The 16,020-nt window shown below is 41.7% G+C and overlaps 1 protein-coding gene across 2 annotated transcripts in view; it reads left to right on the forward strand.

Moving 5' to 3' along the window:
• Positions 1-16,020, forward strand: part of OXSR1 (oxidative stress responsive kinase 1) — a 103,478-nt gene that overhangs the window by 42,528 nt on the left and 44,930 nt on the right. For both annotated transcript variants that reach the window (XM_040479800.1, XM_040479801.1), the window contains one exon: positions 13,152-13,207. In XM_040479800.1, the coding sequence (XP_040335734.1) occupies positions 13,152-13,207 (56 nt within the window). The remainder of the gene's footprint in view (positions 1-13,151; positions 13,208-16,020) is intronic.

Here is a 16,020-nt window from a genome sequence, read left to right on the forward strand (position 1 = left end):
GGTGGTCATTCTCAAGGATAATTTCACTGGATATAAGAATTTGCTGTTGACTGTGCTTTTCCTTCAGCAATTGAAAGGTGCTCTACCACTTAATTCTGGCCTCCGTGGTTTCAGATCAGAAGTCTGTCATTTGAATTAGTGTTCTATGATGTTGTTTTTCTCTGGCTGCTTTCAAGGTTTTTTCTTTGGTTTTCTGAAGTTTAATTATGATGTCTTGGTGTGAACTTCTTTAGGTATATTCTGTTTGGGGTTCCCAAACTCCTTGAATCTGTAGGATTTTGTCTTTCACCAAGTCTGGGAAGTTTTCAGCAGTCATACCTTTGGGTAGTTTTTTAATCCTTTTTTTTTTTTTTTTTCCTCCTCTTTTTCTGGGACTCTGATAATACAAAAGGTAGCTGTTTTGTTATTGTACTAGAAGCCCTGAGGCTCGGTTCAGGTTTTGTCATCGTATTTGTTTTCTCTGTTAAGACTGAGTGGATTCTATTGATGTGTTCTCAAGTTCGGATTCTTTCCTCTGCATTCGACTGTAGAACCCATTGAGTATTTCAGTTATTATAGTCTTTTAGATAATCTGATTCTTTTTCTTTTTATCACTTTTGTTTCTTTGCTGAGATTTTCTGTTTTTCATTTGTTTTGATAGTCCCAAATTGCATGTGGAAGCATTTTTATAATGGCTGCTTTACAATTCTTGGCATATAATTAATTCCAAGATCTGATTCGTCTCGGTATTGATGTCTGTTGTCTTCTCTTATTGAAGTTCTTCCTGGTTCTTGGTATGATGAGTGATTTTTAAATTGTATCCTGGATATCTTGCATATCATGTTAGGAGACTCTTGATCCCATTTAAGTATATATCTTAGCAGGTGTTTGCCCCGTTGAGGTTTAGAATATAAGACCTAGTCTACTTTTGTGGGCTGTAGTTCCAATGACAGTTTGATTTTTAGAGCCATTACAGTGCTGTTCTGGTTTGTTTTGTTCACCTGGCACTGCTGGGGCTCTCTGCTCAATCCTGCTGATGCCACCATTGAGAGCAGAGTAGAATGCCCCAGGCCTGATGCTGCTAGGTGGAAGGTGGAAGATAGATGCTGTACCTGTGGGTCTGTGAGCACTTTTTGGGGCCCATCCTGTGGCCCACGCCACGTGGTGCCAGTGGGGCCCCCATTCGTTCTCTGTTAGTATTGCCTGTGGGGATGAAGACATTTCCCTGGGCCACCTTTTGCTGCTGGGTAGAGAGTTGGAAGACACTGGGTCTGGGTTGTCCTTTGCCGCTGTGTGAAGTGCCAGGAAGTGCTGGGCCCAGGCTGCTCTCTACAGCCGGCTACTGGGCCAAGAGATGCTGGCTGGGCTGTTGGTGCTACTGGGGTGGGCAGTATGGGCCTACCTGCTGCCGTGGGTGTGGGGCAGAGGATGGGGTTTCCCATTTGGTCTTCGCTTAAAACCTCTGGTTCCGGCACAGTGGGCCAGCCTGTGACTCCAGCTATGGGTCCTTTGCTAGGTCTGTGCTAGGCTGCCCCTTTTCTGCTCCTTTGGCCCCAGAGAGCAGGCGTGGAGGATTTTTAAAATTCTTGTTTTGTTCGTTTGTTTGTCGTGTATGCCTGTTCAGAGTTCTGGGTTGAGAGACTTTCTAGTGCCCGGTCCAGGATATGTGAGACGAAAAGAAAACTCAGAGAAGTCGTATAGTGCTCTTTAAAAAACGGACTTGGGTTCGTTGTAAATGTTTATAGCAAACTCTAGGGCAGCCACTAAAAAATGAAAAAAGAATTGATATGCTAAGAGAGGAGAGGAAAATGGGATCATGTAAAATGCTCAATTAAAATAAAGGCAGAAAAAAGGCGGGAGACACAAGATTGTAATCTTAAAAATCACCTACCTTTAAGGAACTAGAAAAGAAAATTAAGAACAAACTAAACCCAAAGTTAGCAGAAGGAAGTAAATTTTAAAAGATCAGAATGGGAATACATGAAACACAGATTTTTTTTTTGGATGTGACACCAATAGCAAAGGCAGGAAAAGAAAAATTAAACAGGTGGGACTACACCAAACTCAAAAGCTTCTTCACAGCAAAGGAAACCATCAACAAAATAAAAAGGCAACTCATGGAACGGGAGAAAATATGTGCAATCCACGTGTTCTGATAAGGGGTTAATATCCAAAGTATACAAGGAATTTGTACAACTCAGAGACAGAAACTCCCAAATAACCTAATTTCAAATGGGCAAAGGCTCCAAATAGACATTTTCCCAAAAACGATCTATTTCCCTAATCCTCAGGGAAATACAGTCAAAACCACAGTAAGATATCATCGCATATCTGTTAGGATATCTGTTTTCAAAAAGACAGGAGATAACAGATCCTGGATGAGGATGTAGAGAAAAGGGAACCTTTTTGTACACTGATGGTGGCAACATAAACTGATACAGCCACCATGGGAAACAGTATGGAGGTTCCTCAAAAAAATGAAAAATAGAATTACCATATGATCCTGTAATTCCAGTGCTGGGTATATACTCAAAGAAAGTGAAGTCATCATCTCAGAGCCAAGCTGTGGAAATAACCTAAGTGTCCATCAGTGGATGAATGGATAAAGATGTGGTATATGTACAGTGGATTATTATTTAGCCATTAAAAAAACAGAAAGCAGGAAACGCTGTGGTTTGCGACAATATGGATGAACCTGGAAGGCACTATGCTAAGTGAATTAGGCCAGAAAGAGAAACACAAATAACTGCCTGGTATCACTTGTATGTAGAAGCTAAAGAAAAGAAAAGTTGAACTAGAAACGGAGAGTGGAAAAGTGGCTGCTGGGGTGGGGAGTGCGGGTGGGATAGGGAAAATAGGGAGAGATTGGTAAAAGAATACAAACTCAGTTATGAGTAAGTTTTGCTAAGAGAGTAGAATTTAAGTGTTCTCACCAAAAAAAAAAAAAAACAAAAAAAAACCCAAAAAGTAAACATATAAGGTAACAGGTATGTTAATTATCTTGGAAGAATCCTTTCCCAGTGTGTCCATACATCAAACGAGCACATTGTACACTTTAAATATCTTACAATTTTATTCGTCAGTGATATCTCAGCTTTTATTAAAACTTTTTAAAATATATTTATTTGCTTTTGGGAGAGCGCTAGCGGGGGAGGGGTACAGAGAGGGGGACAGAGGATCCGAAGTGGTCCCTGCACTGACAGACTGACAGTGAGCCCAATGCGGGGCTCGAACCCACGACCTGCGAGATCATGACCTGAAGTGAAGTTGGACACTCAACCTGCTGAGCCATCCAAGTGCCCCATACCTCAGTTTTTTAAAGCTCACCTACTTAACCCTAATCTCTCAGCAAATAAACAAAGGCCCAGAAAAGTAACTGATCAAAGGTCAGACAACTATCAAGTTCTAAAACTGAGGCTTTAAGGAATGAATCAGAATAGGGAGGGAAAAAAAGCAAGTAATCTCCTCACCCCCACATGGACACACATACAGACCTTTAATTAGGTTATCCTGATAATAGCACCATTTAAAAAAAATTAACATATATAGGGGCGCCTGGGTGGGTCAGTCGGTTAAGCATCCGACTTCGGCTGAGGTCATGATCTCACAGTTTGTGAGTTAGAGTCCCGCGTCAGGCTCTGTGCTGACCGCTTGGAGCCTGGAGCCTGCTTCGGATTCTGGGTCTCCCCCTCTCTCTGCACCTCCCCTGCTCACGCTCTGTCTCTCTCTGTCTCTCAAAAATAAATAAATGTATGGGGCGCCTGGGTGGCGCAGTCGGTTAAGCGTCCGACTTCAGCCAGGTCACGATCTCGCGGTCCGTGAGTTCGAGCCCCGCATCAGGCTCTGGGCTGATGGCTCAGAGCCTGGAGCCTGTTTCCGATTCTGTGTCTCCCTCTCTCTCTGCTCCTCCCCCGTTCATGCTCTGTCTCTCTCTGTCCCCAAAATAAATAAACGTTGAAAAAAAATAAATAAAAAAAATAAATAAATAAATGTAAAAAAAACAATTTTTTTTAAACATCTACCAATGCAATCAGCCATTTATAAAAGTATCCTACTCTACATAAAAATGAATAATGCTTTCTAGCTGTCTAAATTTTCCAACCAGCTCAAGTCTTATAAAGAAAAATGAACTCTTTTTATGGTTATGAAGAACAGCTGACTGAAAGGAATAATATATAAACCAGACATCTTGGAAGCATTGAAGGTATATTCTTAAGACAGTAGGGTTTTTCATTTAAAATTGTATCCTGTCATTTTGTTCCTAGTTACAATAACGGGTTAACAGATGACTGAAAAGGGCATGACCAAAGAGTAAAGCTTCGGGACTGCATTTCCTGCACTGGCAAGAGGAAAAGGTGGCCTGAAAAACAGGATTCCTAACCGCTGGATAGCGGCAACCCTATGAATGTATACCTTAATGCTCTCGATGAACAGAATTCAGTTAATACCTCAGTTCTGATTTCATGTTCATCCGTCTTCTAGGGGGGAGAAAAAAATGCCAGAAACTGCTACTTGGCCCCCGGTGGGTCTCCTCTTCTTTTCAAAGAAAAAAAGCGTAAAAGGTAACATTTTTACTGGGCGTATGACCATCCAGAAGAAAGGCAACACTTCATAGCCTACCATGCAGGTCAGATAACACCTGTGTGAATGAATTTCTAGCCACTGTGGTGAGAACAAAAATGTATACTACTTCAAAGTTGTTCCCTTAGCAGGTTTTCTCACCGCCACCCCTCCCCCCCCCCCCCCAACCCCCAGCCCTATTGGCATGTGGGTTGGATAGTGCATTGTTGCAGGGGCTGAACTCTGTGTTGTAGGACATATTAAGCAACATCCCTGACTCCTACCCATTACATGCCAGCAGCACCCCCCTCATCCCCCACACCCAGTGTGACAACCCAGGATGTCTCCAGACATTGCCAAATGTCCTGAGAACCACTGCTAACAGAAAGTGGCATAACCTCTGTTTCCCCTTTCCTTCCTTCCCCTGAAATGTGGATGTGGTGGTAAGCCATCCTGAGCTATGTAGCAAGAACTTAGGGGGAAGATAAGGCAATAACATAGAAGGAGCCTGACTCCCTGATTCTACAGAGTCACCATACTGGACTGATGTCACTTATGGATAGACTGTTCTCTGAGAGGAAAAAGCCCATCTTCTATCGCCATGTAGACCATCAGGGACTGACAAACACAGCCTGACGCCTGTTTTTTGTAAAAGCAACAGCAGGACAGCCACGCCCATTCATTTATTGGTTGTCCGTGGCTGCTCTAGCACTATGAAAACAAAGTAGTGGTGACAGAGAACATCTGGCCCACAGAGCCTAAAACGTGTACTCCCTGGGCCTTTAAGAACATGTTTGTTGACCTCGGGCATAGATAGCAATACTGTGCATTCACTGAAGCTCGTGTGCTGTATGGTATCCTAAGTGCGTCATCTGCATTAATTACCTCATTGAATCTTTACAGTTACGGTTGCTTTACGAGGTAGGTAATTCCATCCCCATTTTGCTCAGTTTTGTATGACTGTAACATCTACTCTGAGTCTATACATATATATATCAGCTCTCATTTAGCTAAATGAGTAAAAGAGACAGAAAAAAATACTGGGAGAAATAATGGCCCCCAACTTCCAAACCGTGAACCATGGTGAAGACAAATACAAAGAAATCTGTAAGCAGACACGTTATAATTACACCGTTGAAATGCAAGCACAGAGTATCTTGGCAGCAGCAAGAGGAAAACAGCCCATCACGTAGGGGGCGTAGTGCTGTAGGATGAACGTTTGCGATTCTTCAGGATCCATGTGTTGAAACTAATCACCATTGTGGTGGTGTTTGGAGGTGGGGCCTTGGGAATGTGATTAAGTCATAAGGGTGGTGCCCTCATAAAAGGGATTATTGTCCTTACAAAAGAGACCCCAGAGAACTCCCTGGCTCCTTTTGCCACGTGAAGACAAAGTGAAAAGATGGTCACCTGTGGTTAAAAGGTGGTGGCGGGTCAGTAATGTCACCTCCACACCGAGAAGTCACTTTGAGAATGAAAAACGTCGAAAGTCACTCTGTACCATTTACAGAGTTTTACTGGGGGTAACTTCCTGACAGGGGGATTGCATGAACTTGACGATCCAAGCAGCTATGGCCGCTATTGTCTGCCTCCATTCACCTCCCAGTCCACATCTTCACCCCCAGTTTTTATACCGTGAGGGGCATGGGGGTGATGTCAAGGGGTAGATATCTAAAGTGGCACCTCTGTGTGTGTCACTTTAGGGAAGGTCAGCACGAGCCTTCCTGCATCTGGTCAGGGCATGCATTAACCTCCATGGGGACTGGAACACGTGGCCCCGAGGGAGGCCATTGTGCGGGCGTGGACAAAATGGAGGGCCAAAGATGGAGTCAGTGTTGTCAGCACTCCTACACCTATGAACCAGGAGGAAGTGGACCCTCACCAGACACTGCCTCGATCTTGGACTTCCCAGCCCCCAGAACTGTGAGAAATAAACGTTGGTTGTTTAAGTTACCCAGGCTGTGGTATTTTTGTTATAGCAGCTTGAACAGAACAAGCTAAGACAGAGAGCTTCAGTATGACTGAGAGCTGACTTCCTGTCAGAACAATGGAAACCAGAGGTTCGTGAGAAGGAGCCCTGGAATCCAGTGACCCTTTCAGGATTGTTATCTTTCTGGTGAATTATTCCTTTTTAAAAAAATAATATAATGACCCTCTTTATTCCTAGAAATGCTTTTGTATTAAAGACAATCACATCTTATTTTAACATGGCTATGCTAGTTTACTTTTGTTAAGGGTATCTTTCACTGTGGCTCATTCTTTCCAGGCTCCTGGTTTTATGCAAGGGTCTCAATTGTACTCTCAACCTTAAACCGGTCCAGGACCGTTTTAAAATCCGAGATTCCCAGCCATTTGGGGCAGCTTGTCTTCTCTCTCTCAAGGCTTACTGCTCTGGCTCTTAAGTGTTCCTTTCATTTCTGAAACTTGAGGATTTCATTTTAGTTCATGTTCAGCAGTGTGACAATTTCCCTTCCTAATGTATCCAGCATTTCTTTTGTTTGTGTAGCAGGGGAATGGTGGGTTTTGCAACAAAGGCCCGGGCAGTAGTGATGCAAGACTGTTTGCCATACATATTTTGCCATGTTGCTGGAATGGATTCTTTATCTTCACACTTTAAAACAGAGATTCTCGGGGCGCCTGGGTGGCGCAGTCGGTTAAGCGTCCGACTTCAGCCAGGTCACGATCTCGCGGTCCGTGAGTTCGAGCCCCGCGTCGGGCTCCGGGCTGATGGCTCGGAGCCTGGAGCCTGTTTCCGATTCTGTGTCTCCCTCTCTCTCTGCTCCTCCCCCGTTCATGCTCTGTCTCTCTCTGTCCCAAAAATAAATAAATAAACGTTAAAATAAATAAATAAATAAATAAAACAGAGATTCTCGACCTTGGCTACATACTGGAATCACCTAGGAAACTTTAATAAGTACTGATTCCTGGATCCATTGCAAGAAGTCCATTCAGTTGGTCTGAGATGAGGCATTGGCATTGGGAGTTAAAAAAAATATTTTTTTAATGTTTTATTTATTTTTGAGAGAGAGAGAGAGAGAGAGAGAGAGAAAGAGAGAGAACGAGTAGGGGAGAGGCAGAGAGAGAGGGAGACACAGAATCCGCAAAGCCGACTCCCGGCTCTGAGCTGTCAGCGCAGATCCTGACATCCTGACTCGGGGCTCAAACTCATGAACCACAAGATCATGACCTGAGCTGAAGTCAACACTTAACCGACTGAGCCACACAGGTGCCCCAGCATTGGGACCTTTAAAAGCTCCCCAGGTGATTATGATGTGCAGCGAAGACTGAGAACCACTGCTTAAACTTCAGCAGCAACCACTCTGAGCTGTGAGCTACTCTGAGATTTCAGCAGGCTTGGGAGAAGGCGGCCTTCCTGGGGGACAGCTGAACCTATGTAGTAGTTTTTGCCGCTTCTCATCTTTATTTTGGGTACATTTGTGGGTTAGACTGGTGGATCGGGTCAAATAATTTTCCTCCATCTTCACTGTGTTTAGAGGTTTTAACTAGGGTGAACAGGTCTCTAAATTAGACTTAAACTTTTCTCTCTGTATCTACCTGCTCCAATATTTTCCCCATTAAAGAGGTTTGCCCCAGCAGAAATGTTGGCTAATCAGTTTAAGATGCTTAGGGCGCCTGGGTGGCTCAGTCGGTTAAGTGTCTGACTTCACCTCAGGTCATGATCTCATGGTTCCTTGGGTTCAAGCCCCGCGTCGGGCTCCCTGCTGACAGCTTGGAGCCTGGAGCCTGCTTCGGATTCTGTGTCTCCCTCTCTCTCTTTGCCCCTCCCCCGCTCACACTCTGTCTCTCTCTCTCTCTCTCTCTCTCTCTCTGAAAAATAAGCATTTAAAAAAAAAGAGATGCTTAAAATGTAGTGTATTTTCCAGCTTTCATTTTGATTCTTTGCTTCTCTTGACCTTTTTTGAGTTTTCCACAAACTATGCCTATTGATGAGTCATAAACATGTTTCGGGCAGTAACTTTTGCTGTCTGCTAATGAAAGAGTCAAGCATGTCTATGATATTCCTTTTAATTTTACAAGGAATTTGTCACTTTGGTGCAGTAGTGACATGTGAGAAATGGCATTAACCTGTGAAAATACTCACTGTTCTTTCTTATTTCTCTCTATGATATTCCCTTTATTTTTTTTAACATTTTTTTTAAAAGGGGCTCCTTATGAAAAATATGATATTCCTTCTAATTTTACAAGGAGTTTGTCACTTTGGTGCAGTAGTGGCATGTGAGAAATGGCCTTAAGCTGTGAAAAACAAAACTCACTGTTGTTTTTTATTTAAGAATGGATGGTGGATTTAACTGTTGGACTGCTGGGTTGCTTGGATTTTGTGGCAGAGTAAGAAAGGTTGTTTTCTTAAGGCCTTTATGGATTTCCAGGTATTTAGTTACAAATCTTTTTCTTGGAAGGTCAGTTGTCCTGTTGCCCATGAGGACAGACTGGTATGTTTGATTGTCCAGTGAACCATTTAGCCTCATGATTTTCTCCTGCTTTTACTCCTGGAAGCTGTTCTGCACACTGCACTTTGGTTTCAAATGGGAAGCATGGAATTGATTATCTGAGGAGCTGATTGGGAAAAGTAGTCACCCTAACAGGCTCTACTGAAAATAGATTATTGTCTCTTCACTTCAAAAAACAAAAACTTGTATAAAACATTATTTGACTAGGTAACACATGTATGTGTCTTAAATATTCAAAAAAGCACAAAATGGTATATGATTAAAAAAAAAAAGTCCTGTACTGAATCATATTGATACTATGTACCTTGATATCATGTGATAAAAATGGCACTTCACTTCTGTGGTTTTCCTTCCAAAAATTCGTAACGCCAGTCTGATCATGAGGCAAATTCCATTAGAGGGGCATCCTACAAAATACTTGGCCATTATTCCTCAAAGCTGTCAAGGTCATCAAAAACAAGGAAAGTCAAAGAAACTGTCATAGACAAGCAGAACGTAAGGAGACATAACTAATTTAATGTGGAATCCTGAATGGGATCCTGGGACCGAAAAGGGACATTAGGTAAAAACTTTAAAAAATCTGAGTAAGTTGTGGACTTTAATAATCATGCATCAGTACCGGTCTCATTAAATGTGCTAAAAGTACCGTACTAATGTAAGACGTTAGCAATGGGGGAAACTAAGTGTAAGGCATGTGGGAATGCCTCCGCACTGTCTTCTCAATTTCTTTGTAAATCTAAAATGGTTCTAAAAGATAAAGTTGTTTTTTTTTTTTTAAATAAAGTATTTTTTAAAAAGTCTTCCTCCTTCCCTGAACCTCTGGTATCCTGGTCTAAATGAAACCATTTCTTGCCATTTTCATGTGACTCCTTTGAGAGAGATTTTATGCCAATATAAACATATGTATATCCCTCTTTTTTTTTCCTTAAAAAAGAAGACAATGGAAACATACATACATAGTATTATTTTCACTTAAGGATATATTTGGTGATGCTTCCATATTCATATGTTCATTGCTATTCTTAGTATTTCATTGTATAGATATACCACAATTTGGTCTCCCGTTGTTGGATAGGTAGGTTGTCTTGTTTGACTGCAGCGTATTACTTTATAACCCTAACATTTGGAACAGAGTTAGGAGGTGGAAATTGGGGTTTGAGACGGTGGAAAGGAAACAGTCAAGTTTTATTTTGGTATTTAGTTGGATTTATTTATTTACTCATTTATTCATTCATTCATTCATTTAATACTTCCACTTATCTCCAGAAGAGTATTTAAGGAAATTGTCTCCTTAGTTATTTAAATATATTCTGTGAATATCTGGGAGATGTCTCCTGTTTACTAATCATAATGCTGGTAAGTAAGTAAGTGCAGGTGATATAGAAATCTATTAAGGTACAAGTCCAGATCTTAGCTCGTGCTGAAAGAGGCAGCCCGAAGATTATGATCACATTTCTGTAGTCTGGGCTAATGCTGTGATACAGCCTGCTGCAAAAATACAGAGGAGGAAGTGACTAAAGTATACATTTTTTGAGTTTTAGATGTCATTCCAGATAAACTCAGAAAAGGGAGTTAAAAATTGGTGGTTGACTTGGATGGTTTTTGTCACCAAGGGAAGGGAAGGTCTTCAGTTTTCTCCTATTCATAGTATCTGAAGTCAGAGACTTCATGTTTGTAGAGTAGACTTAGCTGGGCTCTACTCTGGGTCAGCTCTGGGAGAAGGCTGTGTAAATTGCTTGTAGAGTAGACTTAGCTGGAGTCTAAGTCAGCTCTGGGAGAATGCCGTGTGAATTGCGTGGATGTATGAACAGTGCAGAGTACTCAGCAGCGTGATTGCCTCATGCGTCAGTACGCATTCAGGAAAAGTGTTGCATGTTGTGGTATGGTGAAGCTGATACAGTTGTGAAATTGTTGATTAAAAACAATTTTTTTTAATGTTTATTTTTGAGAGAGAGAGGGACAGAGCACGAGTGGAGGAGGAGTAGAGAGAAAGGGGGACACAGAATCCGAAGCAGGCTCCAGTCTCTGAGCTGTCACACAGAGCCCGACACGGGGCTCGAACCCACGAACCATGAGATCCTGAACTGAACCGAAGTCGGATGCTTAACCAACTCAGCCACCCAGGCGCCCCTTGATTTTTTTTTTTTTGAGGAATGGTTATGATCTAAAGATAAGAGATAAGACAGGAATAAGAAAAGGATGAAGTGTTGTGCTTTTCGCTGGTTCCTCTTCATGACAAAGCCTTCCTCCGTGAGCTAGCCTTGCTCTTTCTTTTTTTTTTTTTTTTTTAATTTTTTTTTTCAACGTTTATTTATTTTTGGGACAGAGAGAGACAGAACATGAACGGGGGAGGGGCAGAGAGAGAGGGAGACACAGAATCGGAAACAGGCTCCAGGCTCCACGGACCACAAGATCGTGACCTGGCTGAAGTCAGACGCTTAACCGACTGCGCCACCCAGGCGCCCCTAGCCTTGCTCTTTCTTGCCTAGCCTCAAAGACTGGCTCTCTGTATATTTATTTTTAATTACAAAATAAATACATGATCACATTTCCACAAGATATTCAACACTGTTTGCCTTGATTCCAAACCCATTCCTCTCCACAGAAGGAAACATTCATTACTCTCCATTTGGAATAGATGTAAAGTGTGTGTGTGTGTGTGTGTGTGTGTGTGTGTGTGTGTGTGTGTGTAACATTAATGATGCCCTACAAAATGCGCTGTCCTCTCATTTGATTTGTTCATTTAGTAGTATGTGTTAGAGGGTATTTCAAGTCAAACCATGTTGATTGACCTTATTCCATTTTATGGCTGTAACAAAATTAGTTCAACTTTTCTGCTATTGTTGGCCTTCTAGGTTGTTATCATTTTTGGTTTATTATTACAAACAATGCTGCAGTGACGTCCTTGTTTGTACACGGGTGAGGGTTTCTCTGGGTTATCAAGAAGTGGATTTACTACTACTGAGGATTTGAGGATTTTAAATTTTGCCAGATATTGCTAACACATTGTTGTATGTATGAGAAAAACAAGTTGTAGCTTTGAATGGATAGTGTAGTATCATTTATGTTGGAAGAAAAGCCGAGGTAGGTCACAGGGACATATTGTATTGACTAGACTGGTAATAGTTGAAAACTGTGAAGAAAGTTCTAGACTTGAGAATGGTGGGTAGAGGGACTTTGGGCTCTTTGGTGATATTTAGGTTTTTATAATAAGAATGTGTGCATGTGTACTATTTGAGTTACAAATAGTTACCGATTAAAAATATAAAGATGTTTGAATGATTAATATCTATCTTTATGTCTCGGGCGTAGGATAGTCCCTGTTTTTAACCACATACCATTTACAATTTTTGAGAGGTGCCTCAGATGGCTCAGTTGGTTAAATGTTTGACTCTTGATTTCAGCTCAGGTCATGATCCTAGGGATTGAGCCCCTTACCGAGCTCTTGTGCTGAGCATGGAGCCTGTTTGAGATTCTCTCTCTGTCCCTCTACCCTGCTTGTGCACTCGCTCTCTCAAAAAATAAAACATAAAAAAATAAAAATTTTGACCATGTATTATGTTGTGGAAAAAAAATCATTATATTTTAGGGTGCCTGGGTGGCTCAGTGGTTAAGTGTCCAACTCTTGGTTTCGGCTCAGGTCATTATCTCAGGTTTTGTGAGTTTGAGCCCTGCATCAGGCTCTGCACTGCGGAAGCAGTGACTTCCGCTGACTTGGAATTCTCTCTCCCCCCTCTCTGTCTGCCCCTACCCTGCTCATGTTTGCTCTCTCTCAAAATGAATGAACTGAAAAAAATTTTCTTTTAATCAATATATTTCAAAAAGTAGAATTAAGTGACAGTAGGTGAGGGTTGCATTCTTTGGCCACCCTTATTCCAAACAAGTATTTAATCGTGTTGGGTCTTCTAGATTTTATACTAAAAAGTTATTTGTTATTGTAGCTTTCTTTATAATATTTAGATTCTGGTACAAGTGACTAAAATTTTAAAAATCGTTTACTATTGGCCTTAACACCCTTTAATGTAAAATAGAGAATTTACTGCCAGTGTTGTGTGAATACAGTAAACAATTGCTTAAATTATGTGACTCCAAAGAATAGGTGTTTTTTAATATGTAACTTTTTAATTTTTTTTTTCCTTAAAGAGATGTGAAAGCTGGAAATATTCTTCTTGGAGAAGATGGCTCAGTACAGATTGCAGGTAATGATTAGTTTTTCTTTTAATTTTGATTTAATGGTCAGTAGAACCACCTTACTTATCTTGGATGTTTTCAGAGCCAGTTTTCTCTTCTGTTTCCTGGACTGTCCCTAGTCAAGCAGCCTATGTTGTCGACCCCTGCTTACTCTCAAGATACCCTCCACCACTCATCCTGCAGTTTTGATCTTAGACATTTTTTGTCCATTATTCATTACCTTCCAGTTATCACTCCTTACCCGCAGAGAGTCATCTTTGATGGGTTCTCCCAGCATCCTGTGCTTTCCTTTGAGGGAGAGGTAGTCAAGAGACCTCACTGTTTGTGAACTGATGTGCTATAGAGAAGTGATACAGCGCTGCTTCTGTCCTGGGGTGATTGGGGTGTTTGCCAGTTAAGAAGAGGAATCTGATTATAGACAGAGACAAATAGCATAGAAAAAAAAAAAGAAGAAGAGGAATCTGAGAGGTGAAAGTGCACTTTTGGCAAATTCAGGGCTGAAGAGATAAGAGTTGGAGTCTAGGACCTGCCATCCTGGTAAAATACCCCTCCAGAGTGGCTGTACTGCGGGATCGTCAAGCAAGCCGCTCATCGGGGTGTCCCACACTGCTGGGACAGTCAGGTGTTTGGCAGGAGAAAGATAATCACCCAGACCATAAATCATTTCTTCACACTTAGAAGATAATTTAAGGGGCGCCTGGGTGGCGCAGTCGGTTAAGCGTCCGACTTCAGCCAGGTCACGATCTCGCGGTCCATCAGTTCGAGCCCCGCGTCGGGCTCTGGGCTGATGGCTCAGAGCCTGGAGCCTGTTTCCGATTCTGTGTCTCCCTCTCTCTCTGCCCCTCCCCCATTCATGCTCTGTCTCTCTCTGTCCCAAAAATAAATAAACGTTGAAAAAAAAATTTTAAAAAGAAGATAATTTAAGGGGCACCTGGGGGGCTGTCGGTTGAGCATCCGACTTCAGCTCAGGTCATGATCTCACAGTCCGTCCGTGAGTTCAAGCCCCGCATCGGGCTCTGTGTTGACAGCTCAGAGCCTGGAGCCCACTTCGGATTCTGTGTCTCCCCCTCTCTCTGCCCCTGCCCTGCTCATGCTCTTTCTCTGTCTCAAAAATAAATAAAAACATTAAAAAAAATTAAAAAAAGATAATTTAAGTGCACATCTTCCTTCATGTCCCAACCTAAGGAAATATTTTAACCAAGCCACATAACATAAAAGATTGATAAATTTGACTCCTTTAAAATTCCCAGCTTCTCTTTATTGAAAGAAGAACAAATGGTTTATCGTCATTAATAAACAAAAAGGCAAACCACAGAGTAGAAAAGATATTCGCAGCATGAATAACTGACAGAGGGCTTAGATTTAGAATACAGAAAGAACTCATTAAGAAAAAAATCAGATAAAAAATGGGCAGAAGATTCCCAAATGAAGACATCAAAACATAAACGTAATAAAAGGTTTCAGGCTCACTAGTAATCAGGTAAATGCCTAGCACAGGCATACTTGGAGATACTGTGGGTTTACTTCCAGACCACCACAGTAAAGCAAATATTGCAAAATGGCAAGTAAAGTGAATTTGTTGGTTTCCCAGAGTGTATAAAAGTTATGTTTATACTCTATTATAGTCTATTAAGTGGGCAATACAGTATTTCTGAAAAAACAATGTGCATACCTTAATTAGAAATACTTTATTGCTAAAACATGCTAACCATCCTTTGAGTTTTCAGTGAGTCATAAAGTTTTTGCTGGTGGAGCGTCTGGCCTCCATGTCGATGGTTGCTGACTGATCAAGGGGGTGGCTGCAGAAGGCTGGGTGGCTATAGCAGGGTCTTAAAAATAAGACAACAGTAACATCTGCTACAATTGACTCTTCTTTTCACAAACGAGTTCTCTGTAGTATGCGATGCTGCTTTACCCACAGAAGAACTTCTTTCAGAGTTGGAGTCAGTCCTCTCAAACCTTGCTGCTGCCTCATCAACTAAGTTAACATGATATTCTAAATCCTTTGTTGTCATTTCAACAGTCTTCACGGCACCTTTACCAGGAATAGATTCCATCTCAAGAAACCGTTTTCTTTGCTCATCCGTAAGAAGCAGTCCCTCACTGTTCAGGTTTTATCGTGAGATTGCAGTAATTCATCACATCTTCAGACTCCACTTTTAAGTCTAGTTCTCAGGCTGTTTCCATCTCATCTGTAGGTACATCTTCCACTGAAGTCTTGAACCCCTCAAAGTCATCCATGAGTGTTGGAATCAACTTCTTCCAAATTCCTGTTCATGTTGATATTTTCACATCTTCCCATGAATCACAGATGTTCTTAATGGCATCTAGAATGGTGAATTATTTCCAGAAGATTTTCAGTTTACTTTGCCCAGATCCCAGTAGAGGAATCCCTAGCCTTATACAATGTGTTTGTTAAATAATAAGACTTAAAGTCAGAATTAACTCCTTGATCCACGGGCTGCAGAATGGGTGTTGTGTTAGCAGGCACGAAAACAGTATTAATCTCGTTGTACGACTCCATTGCAGCTCTTGGGTGACCAGGTCCGTTGTCGGTAAACAGTACTGTTTTGAATGGCATCTTGTTTTCTAAGCAGTAGGTCTCAACAGTGGGCTTCAAATATTTAGTAAGCCATGTTGTAAGCAGATGTGCTGTCATCCACGCTTTGTTATTCTACTGTTCCAGCACAGGAAGGGTAGATTTAGCATCATTCTTAAGGGCCCTAGCAATTTGGGACTGGCAAATAAACATTGGTTTCAACTTAAAGTCACCAGCTGCATTGGCCCCTAACGAGAGTTAGCCTGTCCTTTGAGACTTTGA

This window comes from Herpailurus yagouaroundi, unplaced genomic scaffold (genome assembly GCF_014898765.1).
Source record: "Herpailurus yagouaroundi ecotype Mexico unplaced genomic scaffold, PumYag 159, whole genome shotgun sequence".
NCBI lineage: Eukaryota > Metazoa > Chordata > Mammalia > Carnivora > Felidae > Herpailurus > Herpailurus yagouaroundi.